The sequence below is a fragment of the Scyliorhinus torazame genome, chromosome 17, assembly GCF_047496885.1.
Source record: "Scyliorhinus torazame isolate Kashiwa2021f chromosome 17, sScyTor2.1, whole genome shotgun sequence".
Taxonomy (NCBI): Eukaryota; Metazoa; Chordata; class Chondrichthyes; order Carcharhiniformes; family Scyliorhinidae; genus Scyliorhinus; species Scyliorhinus torazame.
Genome location: NC_092723.1, coordinates 61,319,569 through 61,337,810, shown reverse-complemented (window position 1 = coordinate 61,337,810; position 18,242 = coordinate 61,319,569). Strand labels below are relative to the sequence as shown.

Here is an 18,242-nt window from a genome sequence, read left to right as displayed (position 1 = left end):
GTAACAGTTACTTTTACAGAGTAAGCCTGAGGTGCCTTGATGTGCCCTTTGTAAAGTACTGACAAAGGGAACTCTCTGAGTTACTGCAGGATAGTGAGAAGGAATAGTCATGGGATGAAGTAGAAGTTCGGAGCAAATGTTTAGATTGGGGAGAAATTAAAGGCAATATGACTGGGTGAAATATAGGACAAAGGCTAGCCCAAGACAGGTAAAGAGAAAAAATAAATGAGAGAGGGAAGTAATGGACTCAGGCTGAAGGAGTAACCAAAAAACTCATGTATGGACAGGGTCAATGTTCCCCTTAAAGGATGTGCATACACAACTGCGCAGCACTGAAAGAAAATGTCTGCTCATAACTTCATAGAAATTCAGTGACTTTTGAAATGTAAACTACCCATGGACAAAAGCTGTCTCGGGAGTTCTTAGCCAGCCGAATACAAATTTAGATTTATTACTGGACAGAGTAATTAAAAATTCACCAAAATAGCACAATAGTCATTTCCTCAGACTCCGAACATAAATAGGTTTCTTCAATCCTGATAAGTTTCTTGCCTCAAGTCAATTCTTCAAGGGATTGGAAAAAATACACACTAAGAAGCTTACTTTGAAGAACTTTTAAGTAGTTTTTAAAATAGCCAATTGCTCTCTATTTTACCAGTGCTCATTCCCAAGGCCCCAGATGTTTTGCTGCAAGCCACCTTTTCTTTCCATACACTTCCATTTCCAAATGTGAACTGAGCAAGTGAAGATTACATGCACATTCTTATATATTGTTGCACTGTGGTACAGCACACAAGCAATATACCGTGTCACTTCTTGGAGCACAATATAGTATTCAGGATTGGCTATTAGCAGCTCAGAATTACTCAGATAAAGATTGTGGTTGATCTTGGAATTAAAAATGCAATGATTTCCAAAGTCGATTGATGCAATCATTCATGTACAACTTATTCTTTGCATTTCAGTGAGCTCTTTATTTATTGATCTACAATTAAGCCATTCTATGCGCTCAAGGCATTTAACTGTAGTTTATGAAAGTGGCCCAAGACTCTCAAAGTCTCCTGAAAAAAGGAAGGGAATGCAGAGAGGAATAATTTGATATGACCGTAAAGGGTGCCACTGTAGCTGCTATCAACTCAGTGTTGAAACCCAAGTTGTTAAACTAATGTTATTCTTCTTCTCTTCTCCCCTGCACTGCAAGCATTTGGGAAACTCCTTGCATCTTTCATGCTGATTAAAATGAGACTTTTATGGAGAATTTCTTGTTTTGGTGGTTTATCATCAATAAGATTGTGTTCAATTAATTATGCATTCTTACAAACTTGTCACTTCAGGTGTGTTGAACCCAGCCTCTGACAGGATTTGGTCCTGCAATTATAGAGGTAGAAGTTTATCACATTCACACCAATGCAAGCTCCCTTATTAAATAGAATACATAAAACTGCTTATCAAAACACTCAATCCTATTTATTTCACTACAGCCCTAAAGCGAATTCCAATCTAAGTTCTAACTGCAACATGTGGCAACATCAGGAATATATTTGCTAGAAACTGAAATACAGTTATATCAGGAATATTCTTGACCTGGAAAACTACTCTGAAGTCAAAGCAAGACCAAAAACCAGGAAAAGAAAGAACTGATAAAACACCACAGCGACTGAGATATGAGGGTTTAGTAATAATCAGACATTCTCCTAGAGATTGAAGTGCTACTTTGAAAAAATAGAAAATATTTCTCTGTTTGTCAATTAGCTTCCATGCATCACATCACAACAACAAAAAAAAGGAATGAAGGAATATAGTGTTATGGAAAAACAGAACTTGAGAAGTCAATCTCGTTCTTCAGATGAAATGAAATGAAATGAAAATCGCTTATTGTCACGAGTAGGCTTCAATGAAGTTACTGTGAAAAGCCCCTAGTCGCCACATTCCGGCGCCTGTTCGGGGAGGCTGGTACGGGAATTGAACCGTGCTGCTGGCCTGCTTGGTCTGCTTTAAAAGCCAGCGATTTAGCCCAGTGTGCTAAACCAGATTTGGTTTAGTTTAGCTGATCAATTTACTCAAAACTGGCATCCTCAAAACCTTTTCGCACATCGACAAAGGGAACCATTTAGTTATTAATGTTACAGATTTTCTTGTAGCCACATTAGCAATTTTACATTCAAAATAGACATTTAACACTAAATAGATATGATCAAGGACTTGCACTGGAAAAGTAATTATTTCACTGGCCCACAGCAGTAAAGAATCAAAAACTACGGTACTTGGGAAGCACAACTCATCTTTTAACAGCTCAGTATTTAAAGTGCTTTCAGTTCCCTACAGCACAGGTATATTACCATACAAAAACAAATTCCTCACAATTTTTCACAATTAAATCGAAGGATATTTCAAGTTTCAGTACATACTAAGGGTCTCATTGGAAGCTGCTTTTTGTTTTACTCAGACAGATCTGCAGAAGGTTTCCTGCCCTCCCCATGTATGGGACCAGTCAGCTCATATATCATTTTATTGCTGCTGATACAACTAGGATTTCATCAATGTGGAGTACTTCTTTGGATGAAAAATGAATTCAAAGCTATCTCAAATTATCTTTTGTGCATCACTTGAGCAAATGAATACTAGCAGGTACTCGAGAGTTGTTTCTGTAACATATCAAGCGCCACATTTTGATGAATGGGGCAGAACTGAAAGTGGATTTTCTGTTGCCTTATTCTGCTCATTTCTTTTCAGAATTTAAATACAAACATTGTGGAGAGCTTTTTTCTTAAAACACCTCACCTTAAGACTCCTATCCTGACTAGCTAGGAATTACAGTGGGATATGGCTTCCCGAGCACTCGTACCTCACACAATAATTCGAATAATAAACCTGTTCATCTGTGGTCACCTGCAGCAGAAGGGGCCCAAATCCTTTTCAAGTCCCCTACTTATACATTTAGCATGGGTTATTAATTCATGCTCAAGGACCAACACCCCAAAAAATGTTTTCTTTCCTTATGCTGAGGACGCAGCTGATGGTACTGCCCCTGCATTTGACTCACCATTGCCCCAGCTATATCTGGAGCCCAGACCAGGAATTCAATCTGGGACATCCCAACCATTTTAAAACTGTTTCCTGAATCATTCCTCCTGCCAAAGTAACCATACGATATTAAGGGTCTTGAGAGAGGGGAAGAAAATTAACGCTAATGCACATAAAATATCCAATTATTTTCCATATCTAATAATGAGCAAGCTAAGTACGTGTGTTTACTCAAGTTTATAAAACTGGCATTTCAGGATTGTACGGATTCTGGCTTTCACACAAGGAAGCAGACTTTATAACTTTAAAAAAACTCAGTATTATAGTGTAGCCAGCAAGGAAAGTTGGATCCTCAGCTGAAGGATCACAAGTAACAGACAGAGCAACTCACTTGCACAAGTTCAGGACCACACATCACACTACAATTAAGGCAAGAAAAAGTCAAGGATCATCTGAATCTGGACTAGTATGAATGTCAGATGCAAAGGATTCAGCTACAGGCAGCGCATCACACTCGTTACTGAGAGAAAGCAGTTTGAACTGGGCAGATTAAGGAAGAAACAGATAAAATACTATGCTAGAAAAAGACAGTTCAGAATCAAAACAGTGAAACTTAAAATGAATTAAAACAAAGGTTGGATTTTTAATTTTATTTACAGAACACTCATAACATACATTTGTGTTCTTCAGCCTCTGTAAGCATTCAAATACTCTTATGAAGCTAAGGATTCAAAATGTGGTACACCTCCCAGTGGCAAGAAAATTGCACTCAAAAGGATTTTATGTCAAACAGCAGGTCGCAGAAAATTCAGCCATCTATATTTGTTGTTATCCAGGGAGTAAATAAAAGAGAAGAGAAAGCTTACCAATACAATACATCATTACAATCCAAGATAAAACAGATTTTCACCAGAACAAATGGCAAGAGTACTTCAAATCGGGTAGTTCAGCTCAAATTTTACAATATCAAATTTTAACACAACCTCACTAATCCAGCAATCGCTTCTGAAGTTAAGGTTTACTTGCAACAAGAGTAAAAATATAGTCAGGCTCCTGTGACATCTGGCCTGCAGAATGACCTGAGCTAGGGCTCTTCAATGGTGCTTCAAGGTATAAAATGGGAACTGGTCCTCTCCCAACACTATCATCCCTCAACTTCATAAGTTCACTCACACATGCATAGAAAAAATATAAAAAGGGACAAACAAAATAAATCATTCTGTATTTACCTGACTGTAAGTCACCACTGATAAGTTGCTAGAGTGACTGTTAGGGGAGATATTTACAGAGTTCTGCGACAGTCCATTTTGATCTTGTTCATTTTGGTCTTCAATTGGGCCCCATGAATTTTTACTAATGGGATTTGTACTTTGGCCCCCGGGGTCCTTCACATTGTTGTCTTCAGATTGCCTGTTTTTCTGCGGTGAAGCGAAAGGGTTAAAATTGCCTTCAATCTTGCGACAGGGTTGTGAAGAAAATTCTGTTTCAAATGAAGAAAGCTGTTGCGTAACTCCTAAAAGGCCTCCGATTTCAACACTCAGAATCACCCAAATCACATCTGAGAGCGACACAAAAGCATGGAATTATGATAAGAATGGCAATTATGATTTTTAGAGCTAAAATTGCTTTCTGTAAAATATTCTAATAACCCACAGAACTCAGTACAATTTACATCTAAATATTTTACACCCCATGGAAACACTTATTTTGAAAATCTATATATAAAGATGAACTTTCAGTTAGGAATATGAATTGCAAAATATATTTCTTTCTCCAACTTTTATTGTTGCCCTATGAAAAAGACTGAAATGACATAAGGAAAAGAAATGAAGACAGCCAGTAATGCAAATACTCAAAGTTAGGTAGCATCTGTAAAGGGAAAATGTTTCGAAAGGACTGCGCTTGAAATGACAACAATTTTTCTATTAGATTTCCAAATATTACAGCATTTTCCTTTAAGGGTAAGAATAAGTCTTGAATTCCCGTTGCTACCAATTTTCTGCTGTTTCCTTCAGTGGTAGGCTTTAACTGACAACATGTGGTCTTTCCAAGGAGGTCATTTTTAACGATGGTGAGGCTATTTGATTATGAAGGATCATCACAGTTAAACTCAGTTCTAATTTACTTGAATAGCAATACACCTACTTTCTACAAAGAGGGAAGCAGTCATTAAACTGCAATCAGGTCTTTAGCCACATCCCCTCCCCGCCGTCGTTTTGTCGAGGAGCATTTACATCAGCTACGGCATCTTACCAGCACACATCTGAGATGAACCAGTTTCCTTCCTGCCTAATGCCTCAGTGCGTAAATACTTCCTCATGAGAAGGATTTTTGTATCTTCCCATGCCACACACGAGCCCCAACTAAAAATGCACAAGGGGACCTTTTTCCCAAGTCTCAAATCTCATTCTAAGACCAGTGAGGAGACACACAAGCACAGCCAAGAGTTGACTCTCATCCCAGTGTTTCCTTACTGTGTGGAAGAAATTGATGGCCATTCTGCACTATTTCAAATGCAATATAGTCAAGAGGATGAATTTATCACATAACAAAATCATGGATATAACCCATCATCCTACCAATATCTTTTCTGTTGTGATGCTTTTTTTAGCCATTTGCAAAGTTGTCCACCATGACTACAATAAAGAGTGGTGAAAGCATTTTGAACAGAATTCAAAAGAAAATATGCAATCACCCAGATTCAAAAACCTGTCCAAACCTATTACATATTGAGTATTTTACGTTTTGTTAAGCATTTCTGAGAAGTGGGAGGGAGCAAGAGTAGATAAAGAAGTAGGAGTGATGCAAGCACTCAAGAGTGAGCCTATCTAAAATGCACAGAACATCACAAACAGCTTGTTAAATATAAGCATTGGTACACACTTACTTGCCGGACCTTCATGTCATCAAATGGTGATCTTTATTAAAAAATGTTATGAACAAAAACGTTACTTTATTTTGGAGGATAAGTAGGAGACAGAGGATTAAGTGGACGGGGGGAAATAGAGAACTACCATCAAATAATAATCTATGCATTGTCACAAGTAGGCTTACATTAACATTGCAATGAAGTTACTGTGAAAATCCCCTAGTCACCACACTACGGCGCCTGTTCGGGTACACGGAGGAAGAATTCAGAATGTCCAATTCATCTAACAAGCACGTCTTTCAGGACTTGTGGGAGGAAACTGGAGCGCCCAGAGGAAATCCGCGTGGACAAGGGGAAAACGTGCAGACTCCACACAGTGACTCAAGCCAGGAATCGAACTTGGGACTCTGGCCCTGTGAAGAAACAGTGCTAACTACTGTGCTACCGTGCCACACAAAAATGTACTTAAAATAGTGTATAAACATTTTAAAGCTGAAATATTTATCCTATTAAAATGGAATGAGGTGTAATTGCAGAATGATGAAAGATCAGGATCGTTCTGGAAGCATATCAAAGCCTTTTCTCTTTGTGGCAGTTTTAATGCACGCTGTGGAGCCTCAGGGGCTAATTATAACGTTAAACAGAAATGTTTCATTAATCTAAACATATCTCAAGTTGCAGACGCTATCCTGATTAAGGATTTATCCACCCATGAGACAACATTGTCAAGAATTACCTTTGGCATAATAATACCAATTGTGTAACAAATAAGAGTTGCAAAAAGAGTTATATTCCCTTCATGGGCCAGATTATCAGGATTCGTCAGCCAGATATGACTGACAGGTTATAATTTAGGCACCCCTGTTCCAGAGATGTAAAAGTTGACAGAAATGCAAGCCCACCCTCTAACAATAGAATATATGTACAGAGGCAGTGGTTCCCAACCAGTGGTTCGTGCGAGTACTGGGGGGAAAAAAAATACAATTATGTGTACCTCATATGTATCATAATCAATGTTATATTATTATTCACAATGTAATTTGCTTCAAAAACATCCTTGTTCAATATAACCCACAATGTATTTGTGAGTATGCATCATAAACTATTAGAAATTGCTGCATTTTTAATACCAGTTGATATATAAGTTTGACTTCGAACAACCGTAGGCAATGTAAATAATAGATTGCATACATTGTAGTCTGCAAAAGATTTTGATGATCTATGGTCTGCATAATGAAGAGGTTGGTAAGTCATTGCAGTTACTTGCTAATTTATCAAAGTTCCACTGGCCTTGCACAATATTTTATGATTCTACACCCTCAGACCTCTGGAATTTACACACACAGAAGAGATGATCAAATTACTGTTCATTACTTGAAGAAAATTAGAGCAGGTGACTCTTTTCACCTCATTACCTCCAAAGTAAAGCCCAGTAGCTGTACACATGCGCCACTGTCCCTGGTACATTGCTGGCGTAGTTGGACTTCGCATCTGAACGCTGACATCAGTAACTTCCTGAGGTTCCAATGACCGGACCATCACCATATTAACATGCCCAAATTGGTCACCTCCCACGTATTTTAAAGACACACCAGGAGGCCATTGCTCTGTGCCTAGGAAGGAAGGGGGAAAACAAGGAGAACAGTATTGTCCGTTTAGACATCAACTCAAGTATTCAAAAACTATTATAAGAACAGAAAGTGCTGGGAAAACAACAGTTCTGGCAACATTTGTGGAGGGAGAAACAGAATTAACATTTCGAGTCCAATATGATTCCAGAGTTCCAAAGAAGAGCCGTGTTCAACTCAAAACGTTTGTGCTATTTCTACCCGAGCTTTCCAGCAGGTTGTTTTAATTTCAGATTACCAGCCTCTGCAGTAATTTACAAACTCAATCCGATAAAGTAAATATAGCACTCCAAATTAGAAAAAAAAATTCATGCCACAAACTAATATTGAAATGCAACAATGTAATGGAGAATTAAAAAGCACAGAGTAAAGAATAAGCTTTAATTCGCACAAAATAAAATGATTTGGTCCAGAATGGGTAAAACGTAGATTTTAACTCCAGCATGAACAAAAATAGCTTCATACTTTTACTTCTCTGAATGCCCCCCAATAAACAAGAGGAGCATCACAAACAGAGGTTAGTTACAGTCTGAAAATACTCTCATTCAGCCACATCATTAGGATTATTTTTACATGTTATAAACATCCATGTACCATTTTATTTAATTGTCTCATCCCAAACAGCATGGTAGCATTGTGGATAGCACAATTGCTTCACAGCTCCAGGGTCCCAGGTTTGCTTCCCGCTTCGGTCACTGTCTGTGCGGAGTCTGCACATCCTCCCAGTGTGTGCGTGGGTTTCCTCCGGGTGCTCCGGTTTCCTCCCACAGTGCAAAGATGTGCAGGTTAGGTGGATTGGCCATGATAAATTGCCCTTAGTGTCCAAAATTGCCCTTAGTATTGGGTGGGGTTACTGGGTTATGGGGATAGGGTGGAGGTGTTGACCTTGGGTAGGGTGCTCTTTCCAAGAGCCGGTGCAGACTCGATGGGCCGAATGGCCTCCTTCTGCATTGTAAATTCTATGATAATCTATGATAATCAAACCATGACAGCAACACCAATTACTGCCTGAAATTCACCCTGATTTACGAGATCTGTGTGACTTTTTATGTTTGGGAAGTCATGGACCACACCAGCATCCCAGATGACCGCATGCGCATGAAGTGCTGCTCCCAGCTGCAGAAATTTGAGCACCAGGTTTCAGAACTTGAGCGGCGCCGGGCTGGAAACACTTGGCACATCCACGAGGCTAAAAGTTACGTGGATAACACATTTAGAGGGGTGGTCACACCACAGCTCAAGGGGTTGGAGGAAAGAAGGGTGATCACCAGGCAGTCAAGAGGAGCAGGTTGGTAGTGCAGGAGTCCTCTGGGGTTCCCCTTTCAAATCGGTATTCCATTTTGGAAGCTGCTGCGGGCATTGGTTCCTCAAGGGAGTGCAGTCAGAGCCAAGCTTCTGGTTGCACAAGCAGCCTGGCTGTACAGGTGAGGAAGGAGGAAGGAAGAGCGATAGTGATAGGGAACTCCTTAGTTCGAGGAACAGACAGGCATTTCTGCAGCTGCAGGCGTGGCTCCAGGATGGTGTGTTGCCTCCCTGGGGCCAGAGTCAGGGATGTCACTGAATGGCTTCAGGGCATTTGAAAGGGGAAGGCATTAAGTCAGAGATCAAGGTACACGTTGATTCCAACAATATAGGTAGAATGAAGGATGAGATATTGCATCAGGAATTCAGGGAGCTAGGCAGCAGATTAAAAAGCAGGATCTCAAAAGTTGTAATCTCTGGATTACTCCCAATTCCATGCGCTCGCGAGTACAGATATAGTAGAATAGGACAGATGAATATTTTACTTAAGAGTTGGTGCAGGAGGGAGGGTTTTAGATTCTTGGACCACTGGGACCATTTCTGGGGAAGGCGAAACATGTACAAGCAGGATGATCTGTACCCGAGCCAGAATGGGACCAACATCCTTGCAGGTGGGTTTGCTAGTTTTGGGAGGAGTTTAAACGAGTTTGGCAGGGGGAAGGGACACAGTGTTAGTACAATAGGGACACAGCATTATATTGTAAAGGAACCAAGACAGAGGAGTACAGCCATGTTGAAGTCCAAGGGAGCAAGGTGCAGCTGGATGGCCTCTACTTTAATATTGGGATGTTACAGATACAATTGATGATTTAAGGGAATGGACTGACACATGAAATTGTGATATTGTTGCCAACACACAGACGTGGTTGAGGGAGGGGCAGAACTAACAACTCAACATTCCGGGGTAAATAATCTTCAGGTGAGGCAGGGGGGGTACAAAAGAGGTGGTGTTGCACTATTAATTAAGGAGTCAGTTACTGCAGTAAGGAGGGACGATATCTTGGAAGGGTCAAATGGATAGAGCTCAGGAATAAAAGGTGGGCAGTCACACTGCTGGAAGTGTATTACTGGCCTCCAAACAGTTAGTGGGCAATAGAGGAGCAGATATGTAGACAATTCACTGGTGTGTAAAACAATAGGATTTCAACTTCGCCAACATTAATTGGGATAGGCATAGTGTAAAGGGTTTTGAGGGGGTGGATTTCTTGAAATGTATTCAGGAAAGCTTTTTATGTCAATATGTAGAAGGTCCAACAAGGTGCAATGGATCAGATTATGAGGAACGAAGCCGGACATGTGTTCAAGGTGGTAGTGGGGGAACATTTTAGTGATAACGACCACAACACAGTACGATATAAGTTTGTTATGGAAAAGAAAAAAGATGGTCTGCAAAAAACGGCTTTGGATTGGGGGATGGCAGATTTTATGAGAAGACAACAGGAAAATTACAAACACTACAAATATATAAAACAAAAACGAGTGGCTAAGGTAAATATTGGTCCTTTAGAGGATGAGAAGGGAGATTTAATAATGGGAGATGAGGAAATGGCTGAGGAACTGAACAGGGTTTTTTGGGTCGGTCTTCACAGTGGAAGACACAAATAACATGCCAGTGACTGATAGAAATGAGACTATGACAGATGAGGACCTTGAGATAATTGTTATCACTAAGGAGGTAGTGATGGGCAAGCTAATGGGGCTAAAGGTAGACAGGTCTCCTGGCCCTGATGGAATGCATCCCAGAGTGCTAAAAGAGATGGTTAGGGAAATTACAAATGCACTAGTGATAATTTACCAAAATTCACTAAACACTGGGCTGGTCCCGGCGGATTGGAAATTAGCAAACGTGACACCACTGTTTAAAAAAGGAGGTAGGCAGAAAACGGGTAATTATAGGCCAGTGAGCTTAACTTCGGTAGTAGGGAAGATGCTGGAATCTATCATCAAGGAAGAAATAGCGAGGCATCTGGATGGAAATTGTCCCATTGGGCAGACGCAGCATGGGTTCATAAAGGGCAGGTCGTGCCTAACTAATTTAGTGGAATGTTTTGAGGACATTACCAGTGCGGTAGATAACGGGGAGCCAATGGATGTGGTATATCTGGATTTCCAGAAAGCCTTTGACAAGGTGCCACACAAAAAGGTTGCTGCATAAGAAAAATATGCTTGGCATTATGGGTAAAGTAGTAGCATGGATAGAGAATTGGTTAATTAATAGAAAGCAAAGAGTGGGGATTAATGGGTGTTTCCCTGGTTGGCAATCAGTAGCTAGTGGTGTCCCTCAGGGATCAGTGCTGGGCCCACAATTGTTCACAATTTACATAGATGATTTGGAGTTGGGGACCAAGGGCAATGTATCCAAGTTTGCAGACAACACTAAAGTGCAAAAAGTGCAGAGAATACCGGGAGTCTGCAGGGGGATTTGGATAGGTTAAGTGAATGGGCTAGGGTCTGGCAGATGGAATACAATGTTGGCAAATGTGAGGTTATCCATTTTGGTAGGAATAACAGCAAAAGGGATTATTATTTAAATGATAAAATATTAAAACATGGTGCTGTGCAGAGAGACCTGGGTGTGCTAGTGCACAAAGTTGGTTTACAGGTGCAACAGGTGATTAAGAAGGCAAATGGAATTTTGTCCTTCATTGCTAGAGGGATGGAGTTTAAGACGAGGGAGGTTATGCTGCAATTTTATACGGTGTTAGTGAGGCCACACCTGGAGCAGTGTGTTCAGTTTTGGTCTCCTTACCTGAGAAAGGACGTACTGGTTCTGGAGGGTGTGCAGAGGAGATTCACTAGGTTAATCCCAGATCTGAAGGGGTTGGATTACAAGGAGAGGTTGAGTAGACTGGGACTGTACTCATTGGAATTTAAAAGGATGAGGGGGGATCTTATAGAAACATATAAAATTATGAAGGGAATAGATATGATAGATGCGGGCAGGTTGTTTCCACTGGCGGGTGAAAGCAGAACTAGGGGGCATACCCTCAAAATAAGGGGAAGTAGATTTAGGACTGAGTTTAGGACGAACTTCTTCACCCAAAGGGTTGTGAATCTATGGAATTCCTTGCCCAGTGAAGCAGTTGAGGCTCCTTCATTAAATGCTTTTAAGATAAAGATAGATAGTTTTTTGAAGAATAAAGGGATTAAGAGTTATGGTGTTCAGGCCGGAAAGTGGAGCTGAGTCCACAAAAGATCAGCCATGATCTCATTGAATGGCGGAGCAGCCTCGAGGGGCCAGGTGGCCTACTCTTGCTCCTAGTTCTTATGTTCTTATTGTTCTTAAAAGGCCAAAGTAGACTGGAAACAGCTTCTTGTGGGAAAATCTACAGCAGAACAGTGGGAGGCATTGGAAAAGGAAAAGGGGCGATTACAGGTCCAACATATTCCCTTTAGGGTGGAATGTAAGAGCAACAGGCACAGAGAACCCTAGATGTCCAGGAATATTCAAGACTTGATAAGAAAGAAAAGAGATTCTTTTAGTAGGTACAAAGAAGGCAAATCAGCAGAGGCCCTAGTGGAGCATAGAAAGTGCGGGGGGGAGGGGGGGGAGCAGAATTTCATAAAACCATTAGGAGAGCAAAGAGGGGGGGGGCAAGAAAAAGTAATATATGGGAGAATCCAAAGATATTTTATAAGAATATTAAGGAGAAAAGGATAACCAGGGAAAGAGTAGGACGCATTAGGGGCCAAGGGAGAAATTGTGCATGGAGCTCACAGGGCAATGGTAGGTTGTGAAACGAGTGCTTAACGTCGTTATCTTTACTCGGGAGGAGGAGGATGTAGGTACAGAATTCGGGGAGAGGGACCATGAGGTTCTTGAACAGTTTGACATAGGGAATGAGGAAATATTGGAGGTTCTGGTGGGCTTAAAAGTGGGCAAATTCCCAGGTCCGGATGAGTTGTATCCCAAGCTGCTATGGGAGACAAGGGAGGAAATTACAGGGGCTCTGACCCAAGTGTTTTATTCTTCTTTGGCAAGAGGGGAGGTGGAAAAGGATTGGTGGCCAACTAACATGGTTCCATTTTTCACAAAGGGTGGTAAGAGATAAACCAGGAAATTACAGAGCTGTCAGTCTCACATCAGTGATAGGGAAACTATTGGAGAAAATTCTGAAGGAGAAAATTAATCTCCACTTGGAGAAGCAAGTTTGATTAGGGATAGTCAGCATGGCTGATGAATTTGATTGAATTTTTCAAGGAGGTGATCGGGTGTGTAGATGAAGATAGTGCAGCTGATATATGTTATAAGGATTTCAGCAAAGCTTTTGAAAAGATCCCACATGGGGGATTGATGAAGGTAAAAGTACAGAGGATCCAGGCTAACTTGGCAAGTTGGATCAAAATTGGCTTAATGAAGCAGATAGAATTTAACCCTGAAAAGTGTGAGATTCTGCAAAGTAATAACAAGACAATGAATGGCAGGAGACTTTGAAGCTCAGAGGAACAGAGGGATCTTGGGTGCTGGTCCGCAGACCCCTGAAGGCAGGACAGGTTAATTGGATAGATATGAAGGCATACTGGACACTTGCCTTTATCAATTATAAGAGCAGAGAGGTTATGTTGGAGCTGTACAAAACTTTGGTTAGTCCGCAGCTGGAGTAGTGTTTGCAGTTCTGGTCATCTCACTTCAGGAGGGATATCGTTGCACTGGAGAGGGTGCAGAGGAGATGCAACAGGATGGTGCCTGGGAAGGAGCTTTTGAACTATGAAGAGATGCTAGATAGGCTTGGGTTGTTTTCTTTAGAACAGAAGGCTGAGGAGGGGGGACCTGATTGAGGTGTGTAAAATTCTGAGGGGTTTGGACAGGGTGGACGGTAACTAGCTGTTCCCCTTGGTTATAGATGTTTCAATAAGATTAGGGAGGGTGGTAAAAGAGGTGGGGGGGGGGGGGGGGGGTGGCATTATTAATTAGAGATAGTATAACAGCTGCAGAAAGGCAGTTCGAGGAGTATCACCCTATTGAGGTAGTATGGGTTGAAGTCAGAAATAGGAAAGGAGCAGTCACCTTGTTAGGAGTTTTCTATAGGCCCCCCCAATAGTAGCAGAGATGTGGAGGAACAGATTGGGAACAGATTTTGGAAAGATGCAGAAGTCATAGGGTAGTAGTCATGGGCGACTTTAACTTCCCAAATATTGAGTGGAAACTCTTTAGATCAAATAGTTTGGATGGGGTGGTGTTTGTGCAGTGTGTCCAGGAAGCTTTTCTAACACAGTATGTAGATTGTCCGACCAGAGGAGGGGCAATATTGGATTTAGTACTTGGTAATGAACCAGGGCAAGTGATAGATTTGTTAGTGGGGGAGCATTTTGGAGATAGTGATCACAATTCTGTGACTTTCACTTTAGTAATGGAGAGGGATAGGTACGTGCAGCAGGGCAAGGTTTACAATTGTGGGAAGGGTAAATACGATGTTGTCAGACAAGAATTGAAGTGCATAAGTTGGGAACATAGGCTGGCAGGGAAGGACACAAGTGAAATGTGGAACTTGTTCAAGGAACAGGTGCTACGTGTCCTTGATATGTATGTCCCTGTCAGGCAGGGAAGAGATGGTCGAGTGAGGGAACCATGGTTGACAAGAGAGGTTGAATGTCTTGTTAAGAGGAAAAAGGAGACTTATGTAAGGCTGAGGAAACAAGGTTCAGACAGGGCATTGGAGGGATACAAGATAACCAGGATGGAACTGAAGAAAGGGATTAGGAGAGCTAAGAGAGGGCATGAACAATCTTTGGTGGGTAGGATCAAGGAAAACACCAAGGTCTTTTACACATATGTGAGAAATATGAGAATGACTAGAGCGAGGGTAGGTCCGATCAAGGACAGTAGAGGGAGATTGTGTATTGAGTCTGAAGAGATAGGAGACGTCTTGAACGAGTACTTTTCTTCTGTATTTACAAATGAGAGGGGCGATATTGTTGGAGAGGACAGTGTGAAACAGATTGGTAAGCTCGAGGAAATACTGGTTAGGAAGGAAGATGTGTTGGGCATTTTGAAAAACTTGAGGATAGACAAGTCCCCCGGGCCTGACGGGATATATCCAAGGATTCTATGGGAAGCAAGAGATGAAATTGCAGAGCAGTTGGCAATGATCTTTTCGTCCTCACTGTCAACAGGGGTGGTACCAGGGGATTGGAGAGTGGCGAATGTCGTGCCCCTGTTCAAAAAAGGGACAAGGGATAACCCTGGGAATTACAGGCCAGTTAGTCTTACTTCGGTGGTAGGCAAAGTAATGGAAAGGGTACTGAAGGATAGGATTTCTGAGCATCTGGAAAGACACTGCTTGATTAGAGATAGTCAGCACGGATTTGTGAGGGGTAGGTCTTGCCTTACAAGTCTTATTGAATTCTTTGAGGAGGTGACCAAGCATGTGGATGAAGGTAAAGCAGTGGATGTAGTGTACATGGATTTTAGTAAGGCATTTGATAAGGTTCCCCATGGTAGGCTTATGCAGAAAGTAAGGAGGCATGGGATAGTGGGAAATTTGGCCAGTTGGATAACGAACTGGCTAACCGATAGAAGTCAGAGAGTGGTGGTGGATGGCAAATATTCAGCTTGGATCCCAGTTACCAGTGGCGTACCGCAGGGATCAGTTCTGGGTCCTTTGCGGTTTGTGATTTTCATTAATGACTTGGATGAGGGAGTTGAAGGGTGGATCAGTAAATTTGCAGACGATACAAAGATTGGTGGAGTTGTGGATAGTGAGGAGGGCTGTTGTCGGCTGCAAAGAGACATAGATAGGATGCAGAGCTGGGCTGAGAAGTGGCACATGGAGTTTAACCCTGAAAAGTGTGAGGTTGTCCATTTTGGAAGGACAAATATGAATGCGGAATACATGGTTAACGGTAGAGTTCTTGGCAATGTGGAGGAGCAGAGAGATCTTGGGGTCTATGTTCATATATCTTTGAAAGTTGCCACTCAAGTGGATAGAGCTGTGAAGAAGGCCTATGGTGTGCTCGCGTTCATTAACAGAGGGATTGAATTTAAGAGCCGTGAGGTGATGATGCAGCTGTACAAAACTTTGGTAAGGCCACATTTGGAGTACTGTGTACAGTTCTGGTCGCCTAATTTTAGGAAGGATGTGGAAGCTTTGGAAAAGGTGCAAAGGAGATTTACCAGGATGTTGCCTGGAATGGAGAGTAGGTCTTACGAGGAAAGGTTGAGGGTGCTAGGCCTTTTCTCATTAGAACGGAGAAGGATGAGGGGTGACTTGATAGAGGTTTATAAGATGATCAGGGGAATAGATAGAGTAGACAGTCAGGGACTTTTTCCCCGGGTGGAACAAACCATTACAAGGGGACATAAATTTAAGGTGAAAGGTGGAAGATATAGGAGGGATATCAGAGGTAGGTTCTTTACCCAGAGAGTAGTGGGGGCATGGAATGCACTGCCTGTGGAAGTAATTGAGTCGGAAACATTAGGGACCTTCAGCCAGCTATTGGATAGGTACATGGATTACGGTAAAATGATATAGTGTAGATTTATTTGTTCTTAAGGGCAGCACGGTAGCATTGTGGATAGCACAATTGCTTCACAGCTCCAGGGTCCCAGGTTCGATTCCGGCTTGGGTCACTGTGCGGAGTCTGCACGTCCTCCCCGTGTCTGCGTGGGTTTCTTCCGGGTGCTCCGGTTTCCTCCCACAGTCCAAAGATGTGCAGGTTAGGTGAATTGGCCAATGATAAATTGCCCTTAATGTCCAAAATTGCCCTTGGTGTTGGGTGGAGGTGTTGAGTTTGGGTAGGGTGCTCTTTCCAAGAGCCGGTGCAGGCTCAAAGGGCCGAATGGTCTCCTTCTGCACTGTAAATTCAATGATAATCTATGATTAATCTAGGACAAAGGTTCGGCACAACATCGTGGGCCGAAGGGCCTGTTCTGTGCTGTATTTTCTTTGTTTTTCTATGTTAACAAGGGGGCAGATTTCTGGTGGTGGCTATCAGCTCATCGATCGCACACAAGATGGCTGCTGTTTGAAAGCTTTTGTTTTGGTCCTTTCTGCCCGATTAATAGGTGCTTTTGTTGGAGATTGTGCAAAAGTGGTGTGAGTTTAGGCAGGGAGGAAGAGCAGGCAGGGAGTGGTTGGTCAATTCAGCGGGGCTGGTGGGCTGAAGTGCATTAGTTTCAATGCGAGGAGTATTTCAGGTAAGACAGATGAACTTAGAGTTTGGATTAGTACGTGGAATTATGATGTTTTGCTATTACAGAAACTTGGTTGAAAGAGAGACAGGATTGGCAACTAAACATTCTAGGATTTAGATGCTTCAGGCAGGATAGAGGGAGCTGCAAAAGGGGTGGGGGAGTTGCATCATTGGTTAAGGAGAATACCACAACTGTGCTGAGGGAGGACACCTTGGAGGGTTCAGGCAGCAAGGCAATATGGGTAGAGCTCAGGAATAGGAAGGGTGCTGTCACAATGTTGGGGGTTTACTACAGACTCCCTACAGCCAGCGGGAGATCGAGGAGCAGATATGCAGAGAGATCTTGGAAAGGTGCATAAACAATAGGGTTGTTGTGGTGGGTGATTTTAACTACCCCTATATTAACTGGGACACACTTACTGCTAAGGGTATGGATGGAGCAGAATTGTAAGGAGCTATCAGAAGGGTTTCTTGAAACAATATGTAAACAGCCCAACTCGGGAAGGGGCCATATTAGACGTGGTGCTGAGGAATGAGCCCGGTCAGGTGATCGAAGTTTCTATAGGAGATCATTTCGGGAACAGTGATCATAATTCTGTAAGTTTTAAGCTGCTTATGGAAAAGGACAAGAGTGGTCCTCAAGTGAAGGTGTTAGACTGGGGGAAGGCTAATTACAACAGCATTATGCAGGATCTGGAGAATGTTGACTGGGCGAGGCTGTTTGAGGGAAAATCAACATCCGGCATGTGGGAGGCTTTCAAACGTCAGTTGATTAGAATTCAGGACCGGCATGTACCGGTGAGGACGAAAGAAAAGCGTGGCAAGTATAGGGAACCCTGGTTAACGAGGGATATTATGAACCTTGTCACAAAGAAAAAGGTCTAAAAGGCTTAGGACAGATGAAGCCCTTGAAGAAAATAAAGCAAATAGGAAGGAACTTAAAGTAGGAGTTAGGAAGGCTAAAAGGGGTCATGAAATGTCGTTGGCAAACAGGATTAAGGAAAATCCTACGGCGTTTTACACATATGTAAACAGCAAGAGGGTAACCACAGAAAGGGTTGGTCCAGGATATTGGAGGGAATCTATGTATGGAACCAGAGGAAATGGGAGAGATATTAAATTAATACTTTGCCTCAGTATTCACCAAAGAGAAGGACTTGGTGGATGGGGAGTAGATTTACATAGAATTTACAGTGCAGAAGGAGGCCATTCGGCCCATCGAGTCTGCACCGGCTCTTGAAAAGAGCACCCTATACAAAGTCCACAAGGTCCCTATCCCCATAACC

At 42.1% G+C, this 18,242-nt stretch overlaps 1 protein-coding gene across 5 annotated transcripts in view; it reads right to left on the bottom strand.

The window, feature by feature from the left end:
• ilrun (inflammation and lipid regulator with UBA-like and NBR1-like domains) overlaps positions 1–18,242 on the bottom strand; it is a 135,567-nt gene that overhangs the window by 40,588 nt on the left and 76,737 nt on the right. For all 5 annotated transcript variants that reach the window (XR_011935768.1, XM_072480505.1, XM_072480508.1 and 2 more), the window contains 2 exons: positions 7,309–7,506; positions 4,254–4,582 (listed from right to left, as the gene is read on the bottom strand). Coding sequence is in view for 4 of the 5 variants with exons in the window: in XM_072480505.1 (XP_072336606.1) it covers positions 4,254–4,582; positions 7,309–7,506 (527 nt within the window). In the remaining variant the exon portion in view is untranslated. The remainder of the gene's footprint in view (positions 1–4,253; positions 4,583–7,308; positions 7,507–18,242) is intronic.